This window comes from Meles meles, chromosome 16 (assembly GCF_922984935.1).
Source record: "Meles meles chromosome 16, mMelMel3.1 paternal haplotype, whole genome shotgun sequence".
NCBI classification, from domain to species: domain Eukaryota; kingdom Metazoa; phylum Chordata; class Mammalia; order Carnivora; family Mustelidae; genus Meles; species Meles meles.
Genome location: NC_060081.1, coordinates 82107344 through 82127832, shown reverse-complemented (window position 1 = coordinate 82127832; position 20489 = coordinate 82107344). Strand labels below are relative to the sequence as shown.

Sequence of the window (20489 nt, the reverse complement as noted above, 5' to 3'; positions counted from 1 at the left end):
ACCCAAGTGGCTTCCTTGAAAGGAGAAAGAACCAGCTTGGCAAGGACACTCCTCCATACAGTTACAGAAATTTTAAAAAGGCAACGAAAAGGAAACTGGGGAAGAACAAAGGAAGATTCTTGGTGGGCGTTTCCAACATGCTGCTTCTGGTGCTGGAGGAGAGTGCCGTGCGCCGATGGGAGAGACGGGTCCACTGCGTTGCAAGGATGGACTTTCATTCATGAAATTCGAGTTTCTAAATACTGGTTCGCTGGCACGTGCTTTGCCCCCCAGGAGCCAGCCCTCTGATGATTGTTCTGGAGGGCTTGGAGAGGCGAGCCCTTAGCTGGCTGGCTGCCGTCTGGCTGGTGAGGAGAGAACCTGCCATGGAGGCAGAAAGCCTACTGCCGGTGGAGCGGGGTCTGCAGGTACCATGGGCCTCTGGGAGCTTCGGGGAGCAGCTGAGGGTGGGGTGCGGGGGACAGACAGGAGGTGGGAAGGCAGAGGTGGGGTCATGGGGTGTCCTTCCCCAGGACTCCGTGGAGGAAGAGCAGTGGGGGTGGGTGGGAGGGAGGAGGTTTCAGCACCACGGCCAGCTCCAGCCCGGCCCTTCCAGGGACACCAGGTTCCTGTAAGGGTTCCAGAGGACTCCTCAAGCTTCCCTCTTGAGGGGGAGGAGACCGACTTGTGGCATCGAGGGGGGAACTGTTGGGCCTGATCTGTGTCTGAACATACCAAGACCCAGAGCTTACGTAAACCTATCAGGTCTCATCGTCGCGGATGGAGGGCCGGCCATCGCCGGGGAGGCAGCTGGAAATGCGTCCTTCCCCTCGCTTCCAAGACCGTGCTGCTGGCCACCTTCCTGTCTACCCCATGCCATTTCTTACCCACCTGGGTTATGCTAGTCTCACAGACAGACCCCACCACCCTCTCTCAGAAGATCTGCTGTGCCGTCTCTCTGTAGCAGCCCCCCCCGCCCCGTGAAGCACATTTTCTCTTTGTCCCCCCACCCCGACCAGTCAGGATCCCTGAAAGACCGAGGTGGTGCCCTTTGGTTGGGTTTATGCCCGGGGGCTGGTGAAGGGGCTAAGTCTGGGTGCTATGTGAGGGACAACACAGCATATCCCACTCCCTTGGGATGTGTAGGCACCGAGCCGTTGCCCTCTGGCCTGTAGGGGTGTGGGGAGGAGTTACATCTAGGCAGAGCTCATTGGAGCTGTCCCCCTGCCCCTGGGATGCAGAGCTGCAGAGAACAGACCGAGGGGTCCACGCTTTGTTTCTCTCCTTCCTTCTCCTGCTGGACTCCCCGTTGGCCGACCCAAGCAGGAGGACACTGGAGAGTGGACACCATCCACACCACAAGGGGTGGGGAATGTGGAGCAGGGTCAGGTAGAGCACCCCAAGCCACCGCCATCAGACTCCTGCTCCCAGCTGCATCCTTGGGGTGGAGACCGCTGCTTGGTATGGGAGATGCTCGGATGCCCGACAGCATGACCTCACCATCCTCAGCGGCCTTGCAGCTTCCCAGCAACTGTGGAGGAGGCTGGCTTTGCTTCCCTGGGCAGAGCCTCAGGTGAGCTGGGGCTGCCAGCCTCTCCCAAGACCCTGTGAGCACACAGGGCGGTGGGCATTTCCTGGGAACCTCTGGCCCTGGGGCACTAGGATGCATGTTAGAAATAAGCAGCCCTGGCGGCACCTGGGTGGCTCAGTGGGTTAAAGCCTCTGCCTTCGGCTTGGGTCATGATCTCAGGGTCCTGGGATCAAGCACCACATCGGGCTTTCTGCTCAGCAGGGAGCCTGCTTCCTCCTCTCTCTCTGCCTGCCTCTCTGCCTACTTGTGATCTCTGTCAAATAAATAAATAAATAAAATCTTTAAAAAAAAGAAAGAAAGCAGCAGCCCTGCTCAGGGCCCACCCTGGGCTCTGGCTGCGAGTCGGGCTGGTCCCCTCGTTCCCATAAGGAGGACTCAGTGCCCCGATGGCGTGAATGCCACCCTCGGGAGCTGTTGACCCTTGCTTACACCCCTGGCCTGGGCCACACGAGTGCAGAAAGACCGGACCACGGGCAGCGCCAGCCCCCTCTGTCTCAGCTGGAGCCCTTTCTCCCACAGTGGCCCTGGTGTCTCGCTGTCCACAGGGCACCTAATGCCCACCTGCCCTCTCCCCTGAAGTCTGAGTGTCCTCCCATGGGCCTGGCTGGGGAGCCTCTGCCCAGTGAAGCCCCTGACTCCCTCAGGGCAGCAGCCAGCCCTGTCCACACTGCCCAGAACTGCCCGCTGAGCTGGGTCCTTGGCACCTGCAGCCGAACCATCCGGCCTGGCTGGCTCTGACTTCTCCAGTCGGGTCTGCATGTGGGCACCTCCTCCCCAAGAAGGAGAAAGCTGGTGGCTGGTTACGGCAAGAGGACCCCACAGTGACGGCCGGGCTGGAACTGGGGCCAGGGGTTCGGTCTGGGGGTCCATCAGCTGTGGTCGTGTCTCTGAAGGCTTCTCTCTGCACCTCAGCCTCCCGTTGAAGCAGGTGGTCATCTTCCGGACTCACCCACTGGCCAGCCCTTACCCGGCTCACCTCCCCGAAAGGAAGTCAGATGCCTCTTGGAACGTCGAAGCTGAGGAAGTCCCACAGACGCGCTCTCCTTGTGCGTTTTACAGATGAGGAAACAGGCCTGGCAGGGGCTGTGGCCTCATGGTCGGGACACCCTGGGGCTTCTGTCCCCCGTGCCTCGAGCTTGCCTTGTCCTCATCCCGGCCTCTCGGTGTCTTTCAGTTCCTGGCCTTCGTCTACGCCTGCTTCATGGTCAGCGTTTTCACCAAGGAGGACCGCTGTATGTGTGCGGCCCCCGGGTGCCCCTGGGTGCCTCTTGGTGACCTGGCCTGGACCGTCCAGGCCGTGGGCAGGGAGCAGAAGGTTGGACACAGAGGTGGTGACTCTGCGTTCTCCTGGACTTCTGCTGGCAAAGCCTGAGTCCTCGCCTCTTAGGTGGATCCGCCTGCCCTCGGGGGTCCGTGTCTGAGCAGAGGGGAGGATAGCCCAGCCACCTAGGAGCAGATGAGGGGGTCCCTGGGCTTTGGGCACCGGGGCTCAGCTCACACCTAAGCCCCCAGGTCCAAGGGCTCCCGGACTGCAGGGCAGGCCTCACCATAGCCCCCACAGCAGCCGCAGGCAGAGGTTCAGCCCTCAGACCTGCGGGGGGGGGGGCCGCTCCGTCTCCCGCAGCCTGAGAGACTGGGCCCTACTGGCTGTGGGGCTGTCAGGCCTCCGCGCCGGCCGGACCCGTCTGAGGAGCACTTTTGCTTTCTGCTCACAGCAGGGACCCCTTGACCTTCCTCTGATTGGCAACATCTCAGGCATGCTTGCCAGGCCTGACTGCCCCCGGCTCTGACCCGATTTCCTGGAAAGACTCTGCAGAAGACAAGGCTGGGGTGGGTTGGGTCTGGGTGCACCCGGGGGCCATTGCTCCCATTTCCGGGGCCGAATGGCTTCCTATACTGGGAGACCAGACCAGCTCTGGACCAGCTCCCAGGCCCCCCAGATCTCACGCCACGTGACCCCCAAACCGTCATTCAGACCACTGCCCGCTGGGAGAAAACTAAGGGGAATTCACGTATTGGCTACATGAAAACGTTCCAGCACGGGAGTCAGCCCTGGGGGTCAGAAATGCCTCGCCTCCGCCCAGCAAGCCCAGCCACCCGGCTGCGCAGACACAGCTTCAAGGGGCAGGTGGCTGACATTCGTGGACGTGGCGAGAGGCCGTGATTGGGCCACAGTGAGGCGCCCCACAGCCCTGAGGACCCAGACCGGCCCCGCAGGCTGCCTCCCCCTGCTGAGCTGGTCAGTGTCCACCGGAACGTTCTGCCTGGGGAGTCACACTGTCCATCCTCCAGAGGGACATGGCCAGGCCTGGGCAGGGCCTGGGGCGGTGCCTGCCCTCCCCTTGGGGCCCCCCAGGCTCGTCCCGTCTCTGCCATCAGCAGAGGTTTGTGGTTGGACGTGCTCTCTGTTCTGCCGTCTTTTCCATTGTTTGGGTCTTGTTTTCTTTCAGTGGATTTCACGGGTGGATTTGACCCACTTCCTCCCCACCGCGTCAATGAGAAGCCTTCCAGCCCCTTCCAGGCGCACTAGTAAGCATGGCCAGCAGAGCCTGCCCCTGGCTGGGCCGGGCTGGTTCGTTTAGCGGAGCCGCGAGCTTTCTCTCCTTGTGGAAGCCTCACCAGGCATCCGTCTGCCTCTCCATCCATCTGTCCGTCGTCTGTCCGTCCACCTATTCCTTGTTCCCCGAGACCGGTTCCGGGCTGGCTCTGCGCTGGGTGTGGAAGAGCCGAGACTCTGGGGCGTGGCCCCCACCCGCTGGAGCCACGAGCCCCACAGAGTCTACGGACTCGGGTCTGAGACGGTTTTGTGCTGGGGGCCCGGAGAGACCTCCTCGCAAGAGAGCGATGTCTTCTCGAGGGTCTCACTGCGGCAGGAAATTTGGGGTGTTGGAATCAGACTTCTTTCCTCTTATAAAGACGTGTCCAGCGCGCGCAGAGCAGGCGCCCGTAGCCTCCCCGCCCCTCCCGCAACGCTCGACCCCAGGATCCCCCCGGCTTGCCTGCCCGCCATGGCCGACAAGGAAGCAGCCTTTGATGACGCAGAAGAACGTGTGATCAAGGAAGAGAACAGAATATGGAAAAAGAACACCCTTTTCTTTACGGTTTGTGATGACCCATGCCCTGTAGTGGCCTAGCCTAACTGCGCAATGGCTTCCAGATGTAACCAGACCAGAAGGGAAAGACTTCCGCATTCATCGACTTGTCCTGGGCACACGCACGTCCGATGAACAAAACCGTCTTGTGACAGCCAGTGTGCAGCTCCCAACGATGATGCTCACTTTGATCCTTCACACTACGACAGCGAGAAAGGAGGATTTGGAGGTTTGGGCTCAGTTAGTGGAAAAATTGAAATAGAGATCAAGATCAACCATGAAGGAGAAGTAAACCGGGCATGTTATATGCCCCAGAACCCTTGCATCATTGCGACAAAGACTCCATCCAGTGATGTTCTTATTTTTGACTATACAAAACATCCTTCCAAACCAGACCCTTCTGGAGAGTGCAACCCAGACTTGGGTCTCTGTGGACATCAGAAGGAAGGCTATGGACTTTCTTGGAACCCAAATCTCAGTGGGCACTTACTTAGCGCTTCAGACGACCACACCATCTGCCTCTGGGACATCAGTGCTGTTCCAAAGGAAGGAAAAGTTGTGGATGCGAAGACCATCTTTACAGAGCACACAGCAGTAGTAGAAGATGTTTCCGGGCATCTGCTCCAGGAGTCTCTGTTTGGGTCAGTTGCTGATGATCAGAAACTTATGATCTGGGATACTCGTTCAAACAATACTTCCAAACCAAGCCACTCAGTCGATGCTCACACTGCCTATCTTTCAGTCCTTACAGTGAGTTCATGCTGGCCACGGGATCAGCTGACAAGACTGTTGCCTTGTGGGATCTGAGAAACCTGAAACTGAAGTTGCATTCCTTTGGATCACATAGGATGAAATATTCCAGGTTCAGTGGTCGCCTCACAGTGAGACCATTTTGGCTTCCAGTGGTACTGATCGCAGACTGAATGTTTGGGATTTAAGTAAAATTGGAGAGGAACGATCCCCGGAAGATGCGGAAGATGGGCCACCAGAATTGTTGTTTATTCATGGCGGTCACACTGCCAAGATATCTGATTTCTCCTGGAATCCCAATGAACCTTGGGCGATTTGTTCTGTATCAGAAGACAATATCATGCAAGTGTGGCAAATGGCAGAGAACATTTACAATGATGAAGATCCTGAAGGAAGCGTGGATCCAGAAGGATAAGGATCCTAGATATGTCTGCACTTCTTGTGATTTTAGACTCCCCTTTTTTTCCTCTCAACCCTGACATTGATTTAACACTGGTTTTGAGACACAGACTTTGTTTGGCTATCCCTCTATGATAGGTACCATCAACGATGTTACTAGCCCAGACAGAGGGTGTTTTCTAAATATTAACTGGGGGACTTGATTCAGTAAAGCCATAGACTTATATTTAGATTTTCTTCAGGAATTTTCTAGTAACAAAGGTCTGAAGTAGCCACAGAAAGGGGAATATTGGGTGTGGTTATTTTTCTTCCTAGGCTGTATCCCCAAGTTTTACAGACTCCTTTTAAGTGAAGGCTAAAGTGAGGAAGGATAGAGCCAAGTGAGGTAGGTGTCTGAGCCATGAAGTATAAATACCACAAGATGTCGTTTTTATTCAGGAAATCGGGGAGATTCAAGTCATATAAATTCCTATTCTAAAGTTTTCACACCTGACTTTCCAGGTTGCACATTTCCCTATGTAGACCAGTCTCCTCTCAGTTTCTTCAGTTAAGTCAAAACTATGTGTTCCTCTTTCCCTGTATATTTTTGCTTGTTAGTGTATTGCTTGAGCTGTTTTCATATTTCTTTCATTTCTGTGAAATGGTTTTTTTTTTTTGAACTTGGGACCACCAAGCTGTAAAGTTGTATGTTTTTACCTGACAGTCATACCACAGGTAGACTGTCCAGTTGAGTTGAGAAGAGTGAATTGATATCTTGTATTCGTTTTAAAATTAAATTAATCCTGGGTAAGAGTTGCTTTTTTTTTTTTTTTTTTTTTTAGGAGTTAGTCCTTGACCACTAGTCTGGTACCATCTCTATTTGGGTGACCTGTTTCAGCAGCAGGCCTGTTACTCTCCATGACTAACTGTGTAAGTTTATAATGGAATAAATTGCTTTTCTACGTAAAAAAAAAAAAAAAAAAAAAAAGACGTGTCCGGGACCCTGCATGCCCCCAGGCTCAGGATGGGGGTAACTGGGCGCTGCCCACCTCCTCTCAAGCAGCCCTCGCCAGGTCCCACATACAATCCTGGAACTTGGGGTCCAAGAACTGGGGTCCTCGTCATCGTGGAGCTGTGCTTCCCTTCCCACTGAGGCCCTCGGACACAATCCTGCCCTTGAGGCAACCCCTGTGCCCATCCCCGAGGGTCCCCCGCCCTCTTGGCAGCCACACCCTTTCCACCCTACAGGTGAAGGCCCATCTCAGCCAAGGGCCGTCAGGGGTGGCAAGCGTCCCATCCCTGTGACAGGAGAGCCCTCGCTCAGGCCACCGAGCCTGGGCAGAGGATGAGAGCAGACTGCCCCGGGCTTGCGGGGCTCTGGAGGTGTTCGCCAGGCTGGGAGGGCCTTGCAGGTTCTTCCTCCAGCCACTGGAGCCCGGGTGGCCAGGACCTAGGGTGGCCCCTCACCCCACAGCCCCAGCTTCGTGGCCCAAACCCTGCTGTCTGCAGACACAAGGCGGGGGTCCCAGAAGCCCCACCCGGGCCAAAGGCCAGGAAGCCCTCTGCTGCTGGGATGTCATCCCCTTTGCATTTGGGGCTCTCCGAGGCAGCGGGGGCAGCTCCTGCTGATGGCTGACTGCCCCGGCCTTCCTGCCCCTGTGCCACGGGCTGCCGCTCAGGGCTCTCTGGGCTCTGCTCACCCCTCCTCTGCCCCCACAGGCCTGCGCAAGCGAGAAGCACCAGTCCCTTCTGCGTGTGACCTCCAGCCCCAGGGACCACCAAAGACTGTGGGGAGACTCCCTTGGCCTCCCTTCTGCCTCCGGGGACAAGTGACCAGACACCAGCCAGGCCATCGGGGCCAGGGCTAACCTGGGGATGGCTACAACTTCAGAAGAATTTATAATTTCTTTTTCTGAAAAAAAAAAAAAAAAGGGAGAGACGACACGGAAGAATGCAGCAGCCCCGGGATCTCTGTCGCCCGCACCTGCCGCTAGCCCGGCCGCCACCTGAGGAGCCCTCCCTGGGTGCCTACCCCAGCCCCGCTGCGCCTGCCCCCCGCCCCAAGGTTGCATGCCCTGCGGCTGGGGGAGGGGTGGCTGCAAGGACTCAGGGACAGGAAAGTGTGACCCCACCACGAAGGTCAGTGTAAACCCACAGTGACCCCCCCCCCCCCACCACTCGGAGCAGCCGGGTTCCTGGCAAAACACGGCAAACCCAGGCTGCTGTGACCTGTCACCCAGGCAAAGTCCCCACCCGCCCCGGGGGCCGCTGATGGAGCCCTGGGGGGGGGCGGCTGGGTGTGGCCAGGAGCAGAGGCCCCCCTCTGACCAAGAGCAGGGTCCTTCTTTGTCTTGGCCAGCGGTGCAGTTCACAGAGGGGTTTCAGTCCTGGTCCTGCAGCAACCCCAAAGTGCCCCCGCGTAGAAAGTAGAAAGGACACTGCCCCGCAGACCTCCTTCCCCGAGAGGCAGGATTTGGTGGACATTTGCAAGCTCAGTGTCAGAAGTGACCTGAGGCTAGGTGGCTTTAGAAGTCGTCACAACGCTGAGAAGAATGAGGGAGAGGAGAGGGGACGGAAGGGGTCCCGCCGGGCGAGGAGGCATGTGAGGGGACATGCGGGAGCTGTGTGGGGGCCCTGCTGGTGAGCGGGTGGCGCGGGGCCGGCAGACCTGGAACAGAGGCTGCTGAGCGCGGTCCAGGGAAAACCCAGCACTTTACTGTGAATCTCCAAAAGCGCCGGAGCGCCAGAGAACCCGGCTTCAGACGCACCCCCTTCGCCATGCCGTCTGCAGCTCCTTCCACCCTGGTCTGCGGCTGGGGACTGGGGACGGCCCGTTCTGCTGGCCAGCTCAGCTGTCCTCAGCAGGCCGGCCCTGTGGCCCGAGGGATAGGCGGAGATGGGCAGGGCGCCCGCGTGGCAGCCAGCACCGGAAGCACCTGGGAGAGGAGGAAGGACGAATGGGCTATGCCCTGTTGGCTTGTCCAGGGACCAGGGACCTCAGCCTGCAGGCGCTCCCTCCCCAGCCACTGGAGCCTCCCCGCAGGTGCTCGGAGACATGGGGGAGGGGCACAGAATCCCTTGACCACCAGGAGGCCATGCTTTCTGCCAGCTGTAAAAATCAAAGGTTCACACTCCCCTCCCACACCCATCACGCCCTCCCGCTTGGCCTTGGCGGCCAGGTTCCTGCCTCTGGCCAGGCCCCTCCGCACAGCAGGGCACCGCCAGAGCTTCCTCCCCTGGGCCTGGCTGCAGCCCACACACCCAGCTGGACAGGCGGCCTTATACCCACCCCCCCCCCCCCCCCGATCACTGGGGAAATCAAGGCGGAGCTGGGCCTGGCTGGTTCGGTTAAGTTGCCCCAGCAGAGCGGTGGTGGCCAGCCAGGGTGCTGTGTTGAGAAGGAACCAGGGCAAGGATCTGAGCGTCAGGGGAAGGTAATGGGCTGATCAGCCCCACCTGCCAGGGCCGGGGAGCTGGATGAAATCCGATGTGCTCCCTCCCACCATCCTGCCATGCTGGCCCGCCCTGGAGTTAAGATCGCAAGAGATAAGATGCGGGGGGGGGGGGGGTCACCATCCAGGCCCTTCCAGACATATCTGAGGCCCACACGGGGAAGGACGAGCCCAAGGCGGGCCAGGCTGGGCTCTGCCTGTGGGCAGCGCCGTGGCCACTCACCACTCACTCACTCACTCACCGTGGCCTAGGACAGGAAGGTGCGCACACAGCTGCGGACGGGGGCCCTGCAGATGGGGCACCGCTGCAGGGCCGGTGCGCACTCGGCGCAGACCAGGTGGCCGCAGGGCACGAAGACAGTGCCCACGGCGCGGTCCAGGCAGACTTTGCAGGTCCGCTCCTCCTGCAGCCGCCGCAGCTGCTCTCCCGCATCCCCGGCTCCTGCGGGTCGAGAACCCAGCAGTGGCCTCTGGGTCTGGGCTCCCCTCTGCCCCGGAGGACCCCGTGTCCACCCCAGACCTCTGCCGTCTGTCCTGGGCTAATGGAGGAGGACCGCTCCCGAGGAGGCAGGGGAGCTGGCCCTGCCCCCAGGTGGGCCCCACCCTCACCTGCCTCCCCGGCACCCTCTGACTGGACCTCTCTTCTGGGCACGGGCAGCTCGGGACCCGTGTGGACAGGAGCTGTAGGCGGTGCAGAACGGAACAGAGGCTCTCCAGGGGACGTGAAAGCCCGCCCAGAGGCTCTGGCAGGAGCCCACCGGGCTCACAGTCTCCTCCTGCCCCCCCCCATGGCATGCCGTAAACCCCAGCGCCCACGCCACCGGGACGTGTCCCCGCAGAGCCTGCACGGTGGCCGTGGGAGCCTGTACCCGGCTCTGGGGGCTGCGCCCAGAAGGGATGAGAACGGAGAGGCTGGGGTGGGATGTACCTCTGGCCCCCCGCCCGGCCCCGTCGTCCTCCAGGAGCAGGTCTGCCGCCAGCCGGGACGCGGAGAGGTCAGCCGCCCCGCCCAGCCGTCCTTCCGTGGCAGCGGGTTCCGCTCGTGGCCCGGCCCGAAGCCCATGCGCAGCACGGCCTGCACCGCTGGGCACTGCCCCATGCGGACCACTCTGGCCGTCCCTGGCACCTGCAAGACAGGGAGAGGGGCACCGGACTGAGGAGAGGACGGCTGGGCTCGGGGGGCGGTGCTCAGGGGCATGGGAGAGAGGCGGCTGCTTGCTGCTGTGGCTGGTCCCCAGGGGCCTTTCAGGCCATCACGGCCGCCTCATCGATGTTCCAGGAGGGACGTTCCCCGTGATTCAGACGCACCACGACACCGAAAAGACAGTCAAAGCTCATTGCCGAGGCCACTGGGGACAGAACCCCGCCCAGGGCTGGGTGCTGCTCCCAGAGCATCCTGTAGCCCGGCTCAGTTCCCGATGGTTGGCACCGTCCCCATCTTGGGGCTCGGGGCGATGAGGTCAGAGGACAAAGTCACTTGCAACAGACTTAGAAAAGCCGGGGTCTGAGCCCCGGAGCCCCTCGGGCCCTCACCCTGCAGTTCTGGGCTCAGTGTAGACGGCAGCCCCTGCCCCCTGTGGGCTCACGACCACAGCCACCACGGGGGGGCAGGGGGCACCTGGTACACCTGCATCTCCTCTCCACGCTCCCGTGCCGGCCCTGGGGTTGGCGACGCCCACGGTGGGTTGCTCGGTGGTGGCAGGGGACTGCTTCCTCTCCCCTGCAGCCCCAGACACAGTGCCCCCGCACGCAGCCCCCTGCCACCGGAGCGAGCCCAGGTAGCCCCCTCACAGCTGGCTGAGCAGCCTCACTCTCCCTGCACTGATCGCCTTCACCGCGGGGCGGGCCGCAGGCGCCTGGGGAGCAGAGCACAGGGCAGGCACCACGGCTCACCTGAGGAGATGGCAGGGGGCCCGTCTTCTGGCTCTTCCGATCGGTCCTGAAAGGAGCCAGAGAACACCTGTGCCTAGAGTAGACGGGGGGGGGGGGGCGTGAGGACCCCCCCCCCGACCCAAGGAGAGGCAGGACTCACCCAGGAGCTGAGCAGGTGGCAACGGGCCTCCTGCACACTGCGGACAAAGTCCCGTCCTCTCGTCCGGAGCAGGAACTCACACCTGGAGGAAGTGGGTTGGGAGGCCCCGTGGCACGGCTTGGGCAGCAGGAGAGCCCCTCTAGCCAGCCTTGTGCCCCCACGGGGCCCGGCAGCAGGCAGCTGGGGGTCACAGAGGGTGAGGCCCTTGCTGGGAAGGCTGTGTTGGAGACAACTTCTGTGGAGCGTCAGGGAAGGAGCCGCAAGCGTGCTGTCCTCAGACGCCCCCGCCCCCGGAATGCGGCGCCCCCGCCCCCACCCCGAGAAGGGGAAGCTGGCCCGTGCCCAGCCCTAGGAGCGGCCTGCAGGGTCCTCACCTGGGGAACCACGAGGCATGCTCTGTCCAGGGGTCATCCCCTTGCTCCCAGCTCTGTAGACCCCCGCAGCAGGAGAAGCACCTCACTTTGTCTTGCTGGCCTGGGTGGAGCACGGATGCTGGCCCTGCCCACCCCCGGTCTCTCGGCACCCACCCGCTCGGCCAGGTGTGCCCCCCCCGGGGCTGAGGGGGCTCCCAGGTGGCCTTCCCTTGTGTGCCTAGGGCTATCTGGGGTCGCTCATGAGCCCTGGGAGCACCCAGGGTCTCTGCCCCCCTTTGTCCTTATTCTCAGATTCCACATGCACCCCACGTTCTCAGAGCCGAAGTGGGGATAGTAATGCCTGGGCAGCGGTGTAGACTTTCACTCAGGGGCATGAAGTGTCTGCAGGCAGAGAGTTAGGGGCAGGGGCATGGCCTGCATGGATGTCCCAGTGACGGAGAAGAGAGCGTGCCAGGTGCCTCCTATCTCTGCCCCCGCAGCCCTCACCCTGGGGATCCACAGGGTCCACGGGTTGGGGGTGCTACAGGCCTGACCCTGGACTCCAGGGCCCCGTGGACGCCCCACACGCTTTCCAGCCCAACTCCGCCTGTGCACCGGCCACCCAAGGGGAGATTTCGAGGCAGGGGACAGGTGCGGAAAGGCCGCGGGACCCCTGCCCCCTCTGTATGGGGCCCAGCCCCGCCCTGCTGTGGGGGGAGGGGCTCCAGGCCCGCAGGGTCCTCAGTGGGGCCCCCAGAACTCACCAGTGTAGAAGAAGCCTGCGGCAGCCAGCCACTCAGGCCTCACCACGGCGGTCAGTGGCCAGTCACAGAAGGAGGCCAGCCGCAGCTCCTCAGAGCCCATGCTGGGGAAGGCCGGTCTTGCCGCTGGGGTGGCCCTGGCCCCCTCCTCCTCTTCCTCCTGCCCTGAGAGGGGGCGCGGCTGGCCCAGGATCTGCCCGTCTATGTGGTCCTGCCCCCCCCAGGACAGGGCATGGCTGGCGGCCTGGCCCACAGTGTGGCCACACGGAGAGAGGGGTCCACCACGCCCCTGTGTGGGACCGCTGCCAGCTGCCCAGCAGCTTGGCTCTGGGCCCCAGCACCAGCACTTGGCTCTGTCCTCCGGCCCCATAGCGTAAATCCCAGCCCTGACCAGTTCTGCCTCGGCGGTGGGGCTCACGGAAGCCAGTCCCGGAATGTGCCCAGCCAGCCTGCCTCAGGGCTCCTGACCCCTAGGCCCCGCCAGGGGAGAGCAGTGGCCTTTGCCTACAACAGCTGGGGGATGAGGGCGGGCCCAGTCCTGCCCCCCGGATGCACCAGGCTGGGGAGCGGCCAGGGGGCTGCTGCTTTCTGGAAGGGGCCAGTGTGGCAGCTGGCGTCACGCGCTCTTGGCAGCAGGAGTGTGTCACGGGGCTCCCAGGGGTAGGGGCCTTGCTCCGCTCCACAGGGGTGGGCGGTGACTCTCAGGACAGAGCGGGAGGGCTGGAGCACGGACACCTCTCCCAAGGCCACAGAGGGCTACTGCTGGCTGCAGGAGCTGGGGGAGGAGGGAGGCGGGAGAAGGGGCAGGCGATGCTGTGGGTCAGCTCCAAGTTCCTGGGCCAGACGCCAGAGCCAGCCTCTGGAGGTGGAAGGTTCCACTGACTATGCAGTCAGTGCTCCCCCAGAGGGGAGGGCACCCCCTCTCTCAGGGATGACACCAGGCTCCCAGAGACAGGGTTGTCTAGTGACGGGCTGGTCCCTGGAGCAGTTTCCCTGGACATTCTGCCCTGCACCCTGGACCAGAGGGGGCATAGAGACGTTCACCGGCCGGTCAGAGCAGACGGTCTCAGCAGGTCAGTGGACAGCTCTAGCCCTCGAGCCAAGAGGATCGGGGACAACCGGGCTTGTGTCCTTCCCGAGGCCCTGCAGAAGGGGCTGGCCTGAGCTCGCCTCTGTCCCTCCCTCAGCCTCAGTGTCCAGGTGGGACTAGGCTGGAGGGTGAAGCCACACAGTGTGGGCTCGGTTTTCCCATTGGAATTGCAGCCCTGGAGGTCACGTGACCCAGACGCTGGGGACCTCTGGGGAAGGGTCGCAGTTCTGAACACCTGCACCTGTTGCGTCAGACCCACTCTGCTGCTTGGGTGACCCGACTGGCCGTCCCACGGCCCTCCCTGGTGCCCCTTGCTCTGCCTCAGGACCAGCCCACCTCCCCGGGCCTGCCTGGGGCACCTCTGCCTGGCTGGTATGCATGGGGTGCTCCCACCGCTGGCCAGGGGTCGCAGGTAACCTGCACTTACCCCAGGCCCAGATCAAAGCCACTGGCCACGTGGGGCAGGCTTCCCTCAGACCTGGTCATGGCCACACGGTCTCCACCAACCAGCTCAAGCCCAGGGATCCCAGTGCCTCGAAGCCCAACACTTAGGAGACACAGGAGAGGCCTGTACCCAGGGACGCGGGAGCTCCCAGGTGGGCAGGACAGGCTCTGATGCAGAGAGGATGCAGAGAAAGCCGGGACCGGGTGTGGGAGCAGCGGCCCTGGACTCCCCCACTCCCGCAGCCCCCACTGCCCCTGCCTAGGAGCCCAAACCTACTCCTTGCTTCCTGGGGCAAACCTGACTCTTCCGTCCCCTCCGGCCCCAAACCCTTTCTCATCCCTAGCATGCTCTTCCTGGCAGCTCCCATCTCCCATCACCACTCTGCTCACAGGGCAGCAGCCCTTTAAAACAAGTTTGTGACGATTAAAGTGAGGAACCAGGCTCCATACGGTCATTGCTGACATTGGGGGCGGGGGGCAGGGGGCTGACAGTGGGCAGTGGGGGCAGGAGGCCTACTCTGGCCTAGGGCTGGCCGCAGAGCCATTGCAGGGCGGCAGGCAGGGTGGGCCGTAGCACAGCAAGGGTCACAGAAGACCTGGGAGGTGGCGGAGGGATCTGGGGTCTAACTCAGGTTGGACCTGGCGGGGCACCTGCCGCAGCGGCCCTCCCTCCCCTTCGGCTCCGCAGGCCACGGACCCAGGGGAAGGGAGCCCGCACTCGTCCACCTGCGCCTCACGTGCGGGGGAAGGGGCTGCCGCCTTCCAGGAAGCCCGTCCCCGTCCTGGCTACACCAGCTACTCCGCCCGGATGCTGCCGGGGTCCCAGAGAGGCCCTGAAACCTGCTCCTGTCAGAGGCCCAAAGCCACCCGGGTCCCTGCAGGAAACCCCAGTGGAGGGCGTGGCTGGGAAAGCAGGCGGCAGCTAGCGGGGCGGCTGCACCCCTGCCCCACCCCTCCCGGCTCCCAAGGTCAGGGTGACCTGGTGGGCGATGGGGGAGGGATGGGGCACAGCTCAGGGGCTGTGGGGGTTGGACCCCCGATGGAAGCTCTCAACATGTTGGTCTCAGGACGGCGGGTCCTTGCCCCCTCCACACTCCACTGTCCGGGACGCAGAAGGACCCTTCGCTCGGGTCCGCCTGTCTCAGGGTGGGAGCTTTCCCCAGGGGTCAGCCCTCTGCCCCTGGTCCACCCTGACCCGCAGACGGACAGGGAGGTGGGGACCAAGCCTCCAGACTACTTTTCTCATGGCGGGGGGAGCCCTGCAGCCCCTAGGTTGGCTTGCATGCTCTGGGGCCAGGGGCCAGGATGGGCTCGGGGGCCCTCCCCGTTGGCCCCGGCGGCAGAGGCGGCTTCCCCTGGGCCCCCCGACCCTCTGGCTTCGGGGCAGGCGAGGTAGAGGCAGCATCTCTCAAGCCGGGACATCCCAACGGGGCATCCCAGACACCTCCCGTTTTGCTGATTACACGGTGCAAGGGAGGACGCGGCTCAGAAAGGAGGTTTGCCGCCTGAGGCGAGGGCACCTTCCTCTCCACACCCAGGGGCAGATGTCCCACAAGCTCCGCCAGCGCGGGTCTGTGTCTGTGCAGAACCGCCAGCTGGGGCAGAACCGTCCCGCTGCTCTGAGGGTGGGCGTGGAGCCCAGCAGTCCAGCCGGCTGCGGAGGGAGGAGGAGGCCGGTGTCCCCGGCCTTGCTCATCTGCACCCATGTTAGGGGTTTCTGGAACAAAGAGCTTCCGGCGAGCGGCTTACGTAAGGGAAGAGAGGCGTGGAGGTAGAAATAGCAGTCACGTGTCGTTCTGGAACTACGAGAATGCTGAAAGCACAAAGTGACAGTCACTGTCTGAACTCTGAACGCATTTGGTGGCGCTACTGGGTCTGTTTCTGGGTCCGACCTTGCCCTGAAGCTACAGGAGGTGTCTCCAGGAGGGGACAGTGCACGTTTCTGTGGTTTCAGGCCCAGCAACTCAGCAGCCTCCAGGCAGAGGCAGGAGCCCCGCCCCGGACCCCCAGACGTGCTCCGCCTCCCCGTTACCTGCCCCCGTTGCTCAGTTAACTGTCCGTCTTCACACACGAATGGGTGTCTGTCCACGCCTCCGACAGCGGGCCGCCTAGACCTCGGGGTGCCCTGTCTTTACTGTGAAGGCCTCCCGGGTACGATGCTGCTGGGTGGGAGACGGGGCGAGACAGCCGCAGGTCACCCCAGTCGTCACCGACGGGGTCTGAAGACGACCCAGGACCCACGCAATGTGCTCCTGGGGAGCAGATGAGACTCCTGTCCTGCCCGAGAGGTTCAGAGGCAGCTGGGTTTGGAGGGTTATACCCCTGGACTGAGGCCTTCTCCCCACTGGTGAGTGGGGCTGGGCTGTCAGGGGGCAGAGGGGCCGGCACCCCAACCACAGTCCCCGCCTCCCCCAAGCCCACACCCACCTGAGAATGTTCTTGCTTGCAAGCTGTGGGAACGCTGTCCACGCAAGCACTGGTCTTTCCTGGAGATAACTGGGACCAGGACGCCTGGGCAGCTGTATCGGCCTACTGGTACCTCCCCTGGAGGGAGGCTTCTGAGGCAAAGGAGGCCAGTCCACACAAGGGAGGGGGAGGGCAGCTGAGTCCCTGGCACTTGGGCCTCCGGGAGGCTCAGCCGGGCCGAGCTTGCTGCCCAGGCCTGGAAGCATCCCAGGAGCCCCTCTGAGACAGGGCAGGAGGCCTGCTCTCTGTGCACCCCCTCTCCTGGCTGAGAGAAGGGCTCCATGAGCTTTTCCCACGGGGGTCTGGAAGCCCAGCTGCCACAGGAGCTCCCCTACTCTGGCCCCAGAGCCAGGACTGCAGATGACCACACAGAGCACTGGGCAAGTGCAGGACAGGCCTGTAGAGGCTTTGGAGGGGGCGGAAACAGGCGTGGGAATGCGGGGGCAGGCCACTGGTGCTGGGACCCCTGCCCCCGCGTCCACGCTCCATCCAAGGGCCCACGTTGACCCGGCCCTACCGTTGGACCCGGCTGCTGGCGACGTGGGACTGTCCTCGCAGCTGCCGCCAGCAGCAAGCACACGCAGCCTCGCGGCCGCCAGCACAATCTCACTGAGCCCGGCCAGCTGCGGACTGGCCGAGGCGAGCAGCGTGGGAGGGCGAGAACCTCAGCCGAGAAGGTCCTCGGGGCCTAGAAGGGTGCCTGGCCACGGAGCCATGAGGACCTGTGAAAGGAAGGTGGCCGGGGGTGGGGTGGGAGGGAAGAGGAGGGAGGTTGGATCTCACTGAAGGTGCTTCTGAGTCTACTCCTCCTTCTTCACCCCTGCATTTTACCTTGAGTTGTCCCGGGGCAGGCCCTGGGTAGAAGTGCTTTTTGGGGTTACTGCAGGAAGCAGAAGGAGGGAGTGGGTAAGTCACTGATACCGGGGTGTCGCGGAGGGGTCACTGCCACGGCAGCCCTGTGGGGGGGGCACCCCGGCACGTGGCACGTGGGCTGTGGGGTGAGGGGGCTGGAGGGAGCCGCGGGCAGAGCCGCCAGAGGCCAGCAGGTGGCCCGTGGGAAAGGCAAGCTTCCCCTGCCTGCTGAGGGTGAACGTGTGGGACCTCCACTGAGCTGAGGGCCCAGGGGACCCTGCCCGACCCACAGCTTTGGGGCTGCCTGGGTGGCCCAGCCGGAATGACCTCAGGCTCACTGAATCAGACTGTTTCCTAGCATGTCTGGGCCCAGGCCTGGGCAGGACCACCGGCCTCTCAGTGAAGACGGAGCCAGGTTCCCTCCCGCCCCTCCCCGAGCCCAGCTGCCCCTTAAAGCTGAGCCAGGAGGATGGGGGATGGACTGAAGGCAGGGGGCACGGCTTGAAGGGGAAGGAGGGGTGACGAACAGCGGCCTTCTTGTCCCACTACCTGCAAAGCCTGAGATGTCCACTGGCCACATGTCCTCACTCAGCACTGCTGTCTGCAACCACCTGGGCATCATCTCGAACCTTGAAAGATCCCGTGTCTGGGCCCAGATCCCAGCCTAGGGACCCGGGCAATTAGCTTTAGCTTCAGGGAGGGCTGGATCAGGGAGCTCAACCCACCTTTGGGAGGGGGCTCCCGGGAAAGAGCTGACAGGCTGCACCGGTACACAAGTCCCAAATTCCCCAACCCCATGCAGGCAGAGCTCAAGGGCTAAGCGGGTTACAGGGGTGCGAAACGTCTTTCTTTCTATCTCTCCCTCACTTTGGGTTTTCAGGCTCGTGAGGCGGTGTTGCTTGGGGCAGGCCCCTCACAGTCAGGTCAAGCGCAGATCCTGCAGATAGGTCATGACTTGGCTGAGTCCCAAGGTCCCCCAGAGTGAGCGTGAGGTTCAGGAGAGCCATAGGAGGGAGGGCCAGACCACCCAGGAGCCCCGGGCAGGCTTGGGAGAGGAGGTGAACAGGGGGCTGAGTGTGCCTCTCAGAGACCGGGAAGAGCATCCCAGGCAGAGGGGACAGTGCGGCCGAGGGGACTGTGGTTGGTCTCATGGGACCTTGGAACCAGCCAAGAGGGGCTAGCTGAGCAGCGCTTGGCTGGTGATGGTTGCCTGAGCTCCACAGACCCCCCCCCTTGGCGAGTTGAGGTCCGGCCCCGGGGGCTGCACGCCGTGTGTCATTGTTGCTGTCAAGACTCCTGGGCGCAGGGGACAAACTCAAGCCTTCAGTGGAAATGAAACCTCTCGGTTCTTGTGACCAAAAGCCCAGAGCCGGACTGCTTGCGGCTTGTCAGACAGGCCTGCTTTTCCCACTCTGGGCCCTGCCCTCGGCGTCCCACTGCTTCCAGGCCAGCGTGACCACTGACAGCTCCTGCAGGCCTAGCTGAGCACCGGAGGAAGCGTCTCATCTCCAGACCCAGGCACTGTCTTGGGCTGGGGCTTCGACAGGGCCAGGTGAGGCGCCCAGGTCCCAACCATGGACACCGTGGGGAGTCTCCCCGGAAAAAAAGCAGGACGCGCCCTGCTCTTCATTTCTGCCCCACCTGCCCCTCCAGGCACCCGGTCAGCCCCCACCCCCAGTTTTCTGGCCACTGGCTTCTGTGGTCCCCCTTCTTTGTGAGTCCTCATGGTGCCAGAGGACCTGTGACCCAGGCCTGCCCTCAGGGCATCCCACTGCTCTCAGCAGGGCTAGCCTGGCATTCACCATCTCGATGTTCTTAATACTTTTGTCTTTGAACTTGTGTTTTGTAAAGTGACATCCTGTGGGATGATGTGGCATGCGTTGGGGGCTTGGGGGTCTCCCTGATCCCCTTCCCCTAGGACGGATTCTCAGCTGCCCCCTCCACTGTCCTCTGCCAGGTGACTGATACTGCCCCTCCCCCCAGCAGGGGTCTGCAGGGGCTCCCAGTCACAAGCGTGGGCTTGGGAAGCCTGTGAAGGCCTGTGTTTCCCCTCCAAGCATCTCCTGCCCCAGGGAGCGTGACCTTAAGCAGCAAATACTAAATGCCAGGACAGGCCCTGGGAGACGGCAGAGGGAAGAGAATGCGAGCCCAGGCTCTCACCATGCCCAGAGCCAGCTGTGCTGGGCCCTCCTGGGCTGAGAGCTGCCCCCGGCTGCCAGGTGAAGTGAGGTCCCCCCACCCCACTCCCCCAGACTGAGCAGTGCAGAGTCCTTGGCCACAGCTTACCTCATCTCACTGCCAAGGTCAAGGTCACCTGACTTGGGACAACAGTGCCTGGCACCCCCCCCCCCGCAGTCTCCTCGACCACCAGCAGGGGGCATCTCATCTTGCCCCCACAGCGGTGAGACATCTGGGGAACCGCCTGGCACTGTCCTTGGGGACCGAGGGAGCAGAAGCTGCTGGCAAAGTGGAGTTAAGATTCTAAAAGCTCAGCTCCTGGAAAAGCAGGGAAAGTTGCGGACCGGCAGAGGCTGGGGAGAGGTGCGGCTGGGCCCTTCGGGGAAGTCACGCAGAGGGGCCGGAGCCGAGGGTGCCCCTGAGGACGGGACAGGCTGCTGGGTGCCAGAAGCTGGTTAATGTCCACCAGCTGGCCATGGATTCCCGGTGGGGCCCTGGTGAGCTCTCTAACTTCTGGGGGCTCAGCTGCCCCAGGCCCCCAGAGCTGCTGGTGCTCAGTGGTCCGCTGTCATCTCGCACCGCCACGTGCCTGGCTGTCTACCCGCACTGCACACAGCAGTGGGTCCCGGCCTGGCCTGGCCACGGGGAGCTGCCCTTCCAGGGGGCATGCGGCTGCCCTTGTGTCCTGGTTGCAAGTCTTAGCCAACGAGCTGCTGCCCCCGAGCCCCCATTCTGGATGGCGCCCCAGAGGCCCTCCTGAGGCCAGACCAGCGGCCCCTCCTGGCTGTCTCAGCTCTAATGGAAGGTGACCTGTTTACCCCCGTCTGTCTCCCTTCTGGGTCACAGGGCGGCATCTGGCTGATCCAGTCCCTGTGCCTGGTCCCCGTACACAGCAGGTGCTCAGTGCCGTAAGCAGAGCCGCTCTCCAGGCTGCGTCAATGATCCCCAGTCCCCTTGCCAGCTCCTCAGGGTGGAGACTGCTGCCTAACTCCCAGCACCCCACATAAGCAGGTGCTCAATTAACATTCATGGAGTGAATGACGGAATGAAGTAGTTAAAAAGAGGAGGTTT

At 62.4% G+C, this 20489-nt stretch overlaps 1 protein-coding gene, 1 long non-coding RNA gene and 1 pseudogene across 2 annotated transcripts; 1 reads left to right on the top strand and 2 right to left on the bottom strand.

The window, feature by feature from the left end:
- The first annotated feature begins 3929 nt into the window (after positions 1 to 3929).
- Positions 3930 to 7631, top strand: LOC123927266 (annotated as a pseudogene).
- Positions 7632 to 8411: 780 nt separating this feature from the next.
- Positions 8412 to 13689, bottom strand: BIRC7 (baculoviral IAP repeat containing 7). Its single transcript, XM_045980189.1, is given in 9 exon segments — positions 8412 to 8726; positions 9466 to 9684; positions 9852 to 9923; positions 10171 to 10245; positions 10248 to 10361; positions 11115 to 11181; positions 11275 to 11356; positions 11649 to 11748; positions 12392 to 13689. Coding segments are annotated over 8 exon segments (1071 nt in total). The 5' UTR covers positions 12759 to 13689; the 3' UTR covers positions 8412 to 8726; positions 9466 to 9490.
- A 3303-nt stretch (positions 13690 to 16992) lies between these two features.
- LOC123926386 lies at positions 16993 to 18676 on the bottom strand. The gene is made up of 3 exons (XR_006815236.1): positions 17790 to 18676; positions 17220 to 17268; positions 16993 to 17110 (listed from the first exon to the last, which is right to left on the bottom strand). It is a non-coding gene; the product is annotated as an uncharacterized LOC123926386 (long non-coding RNA).
- Positions 18677 to 20489: the final 1813 nt, after the last annotated feature.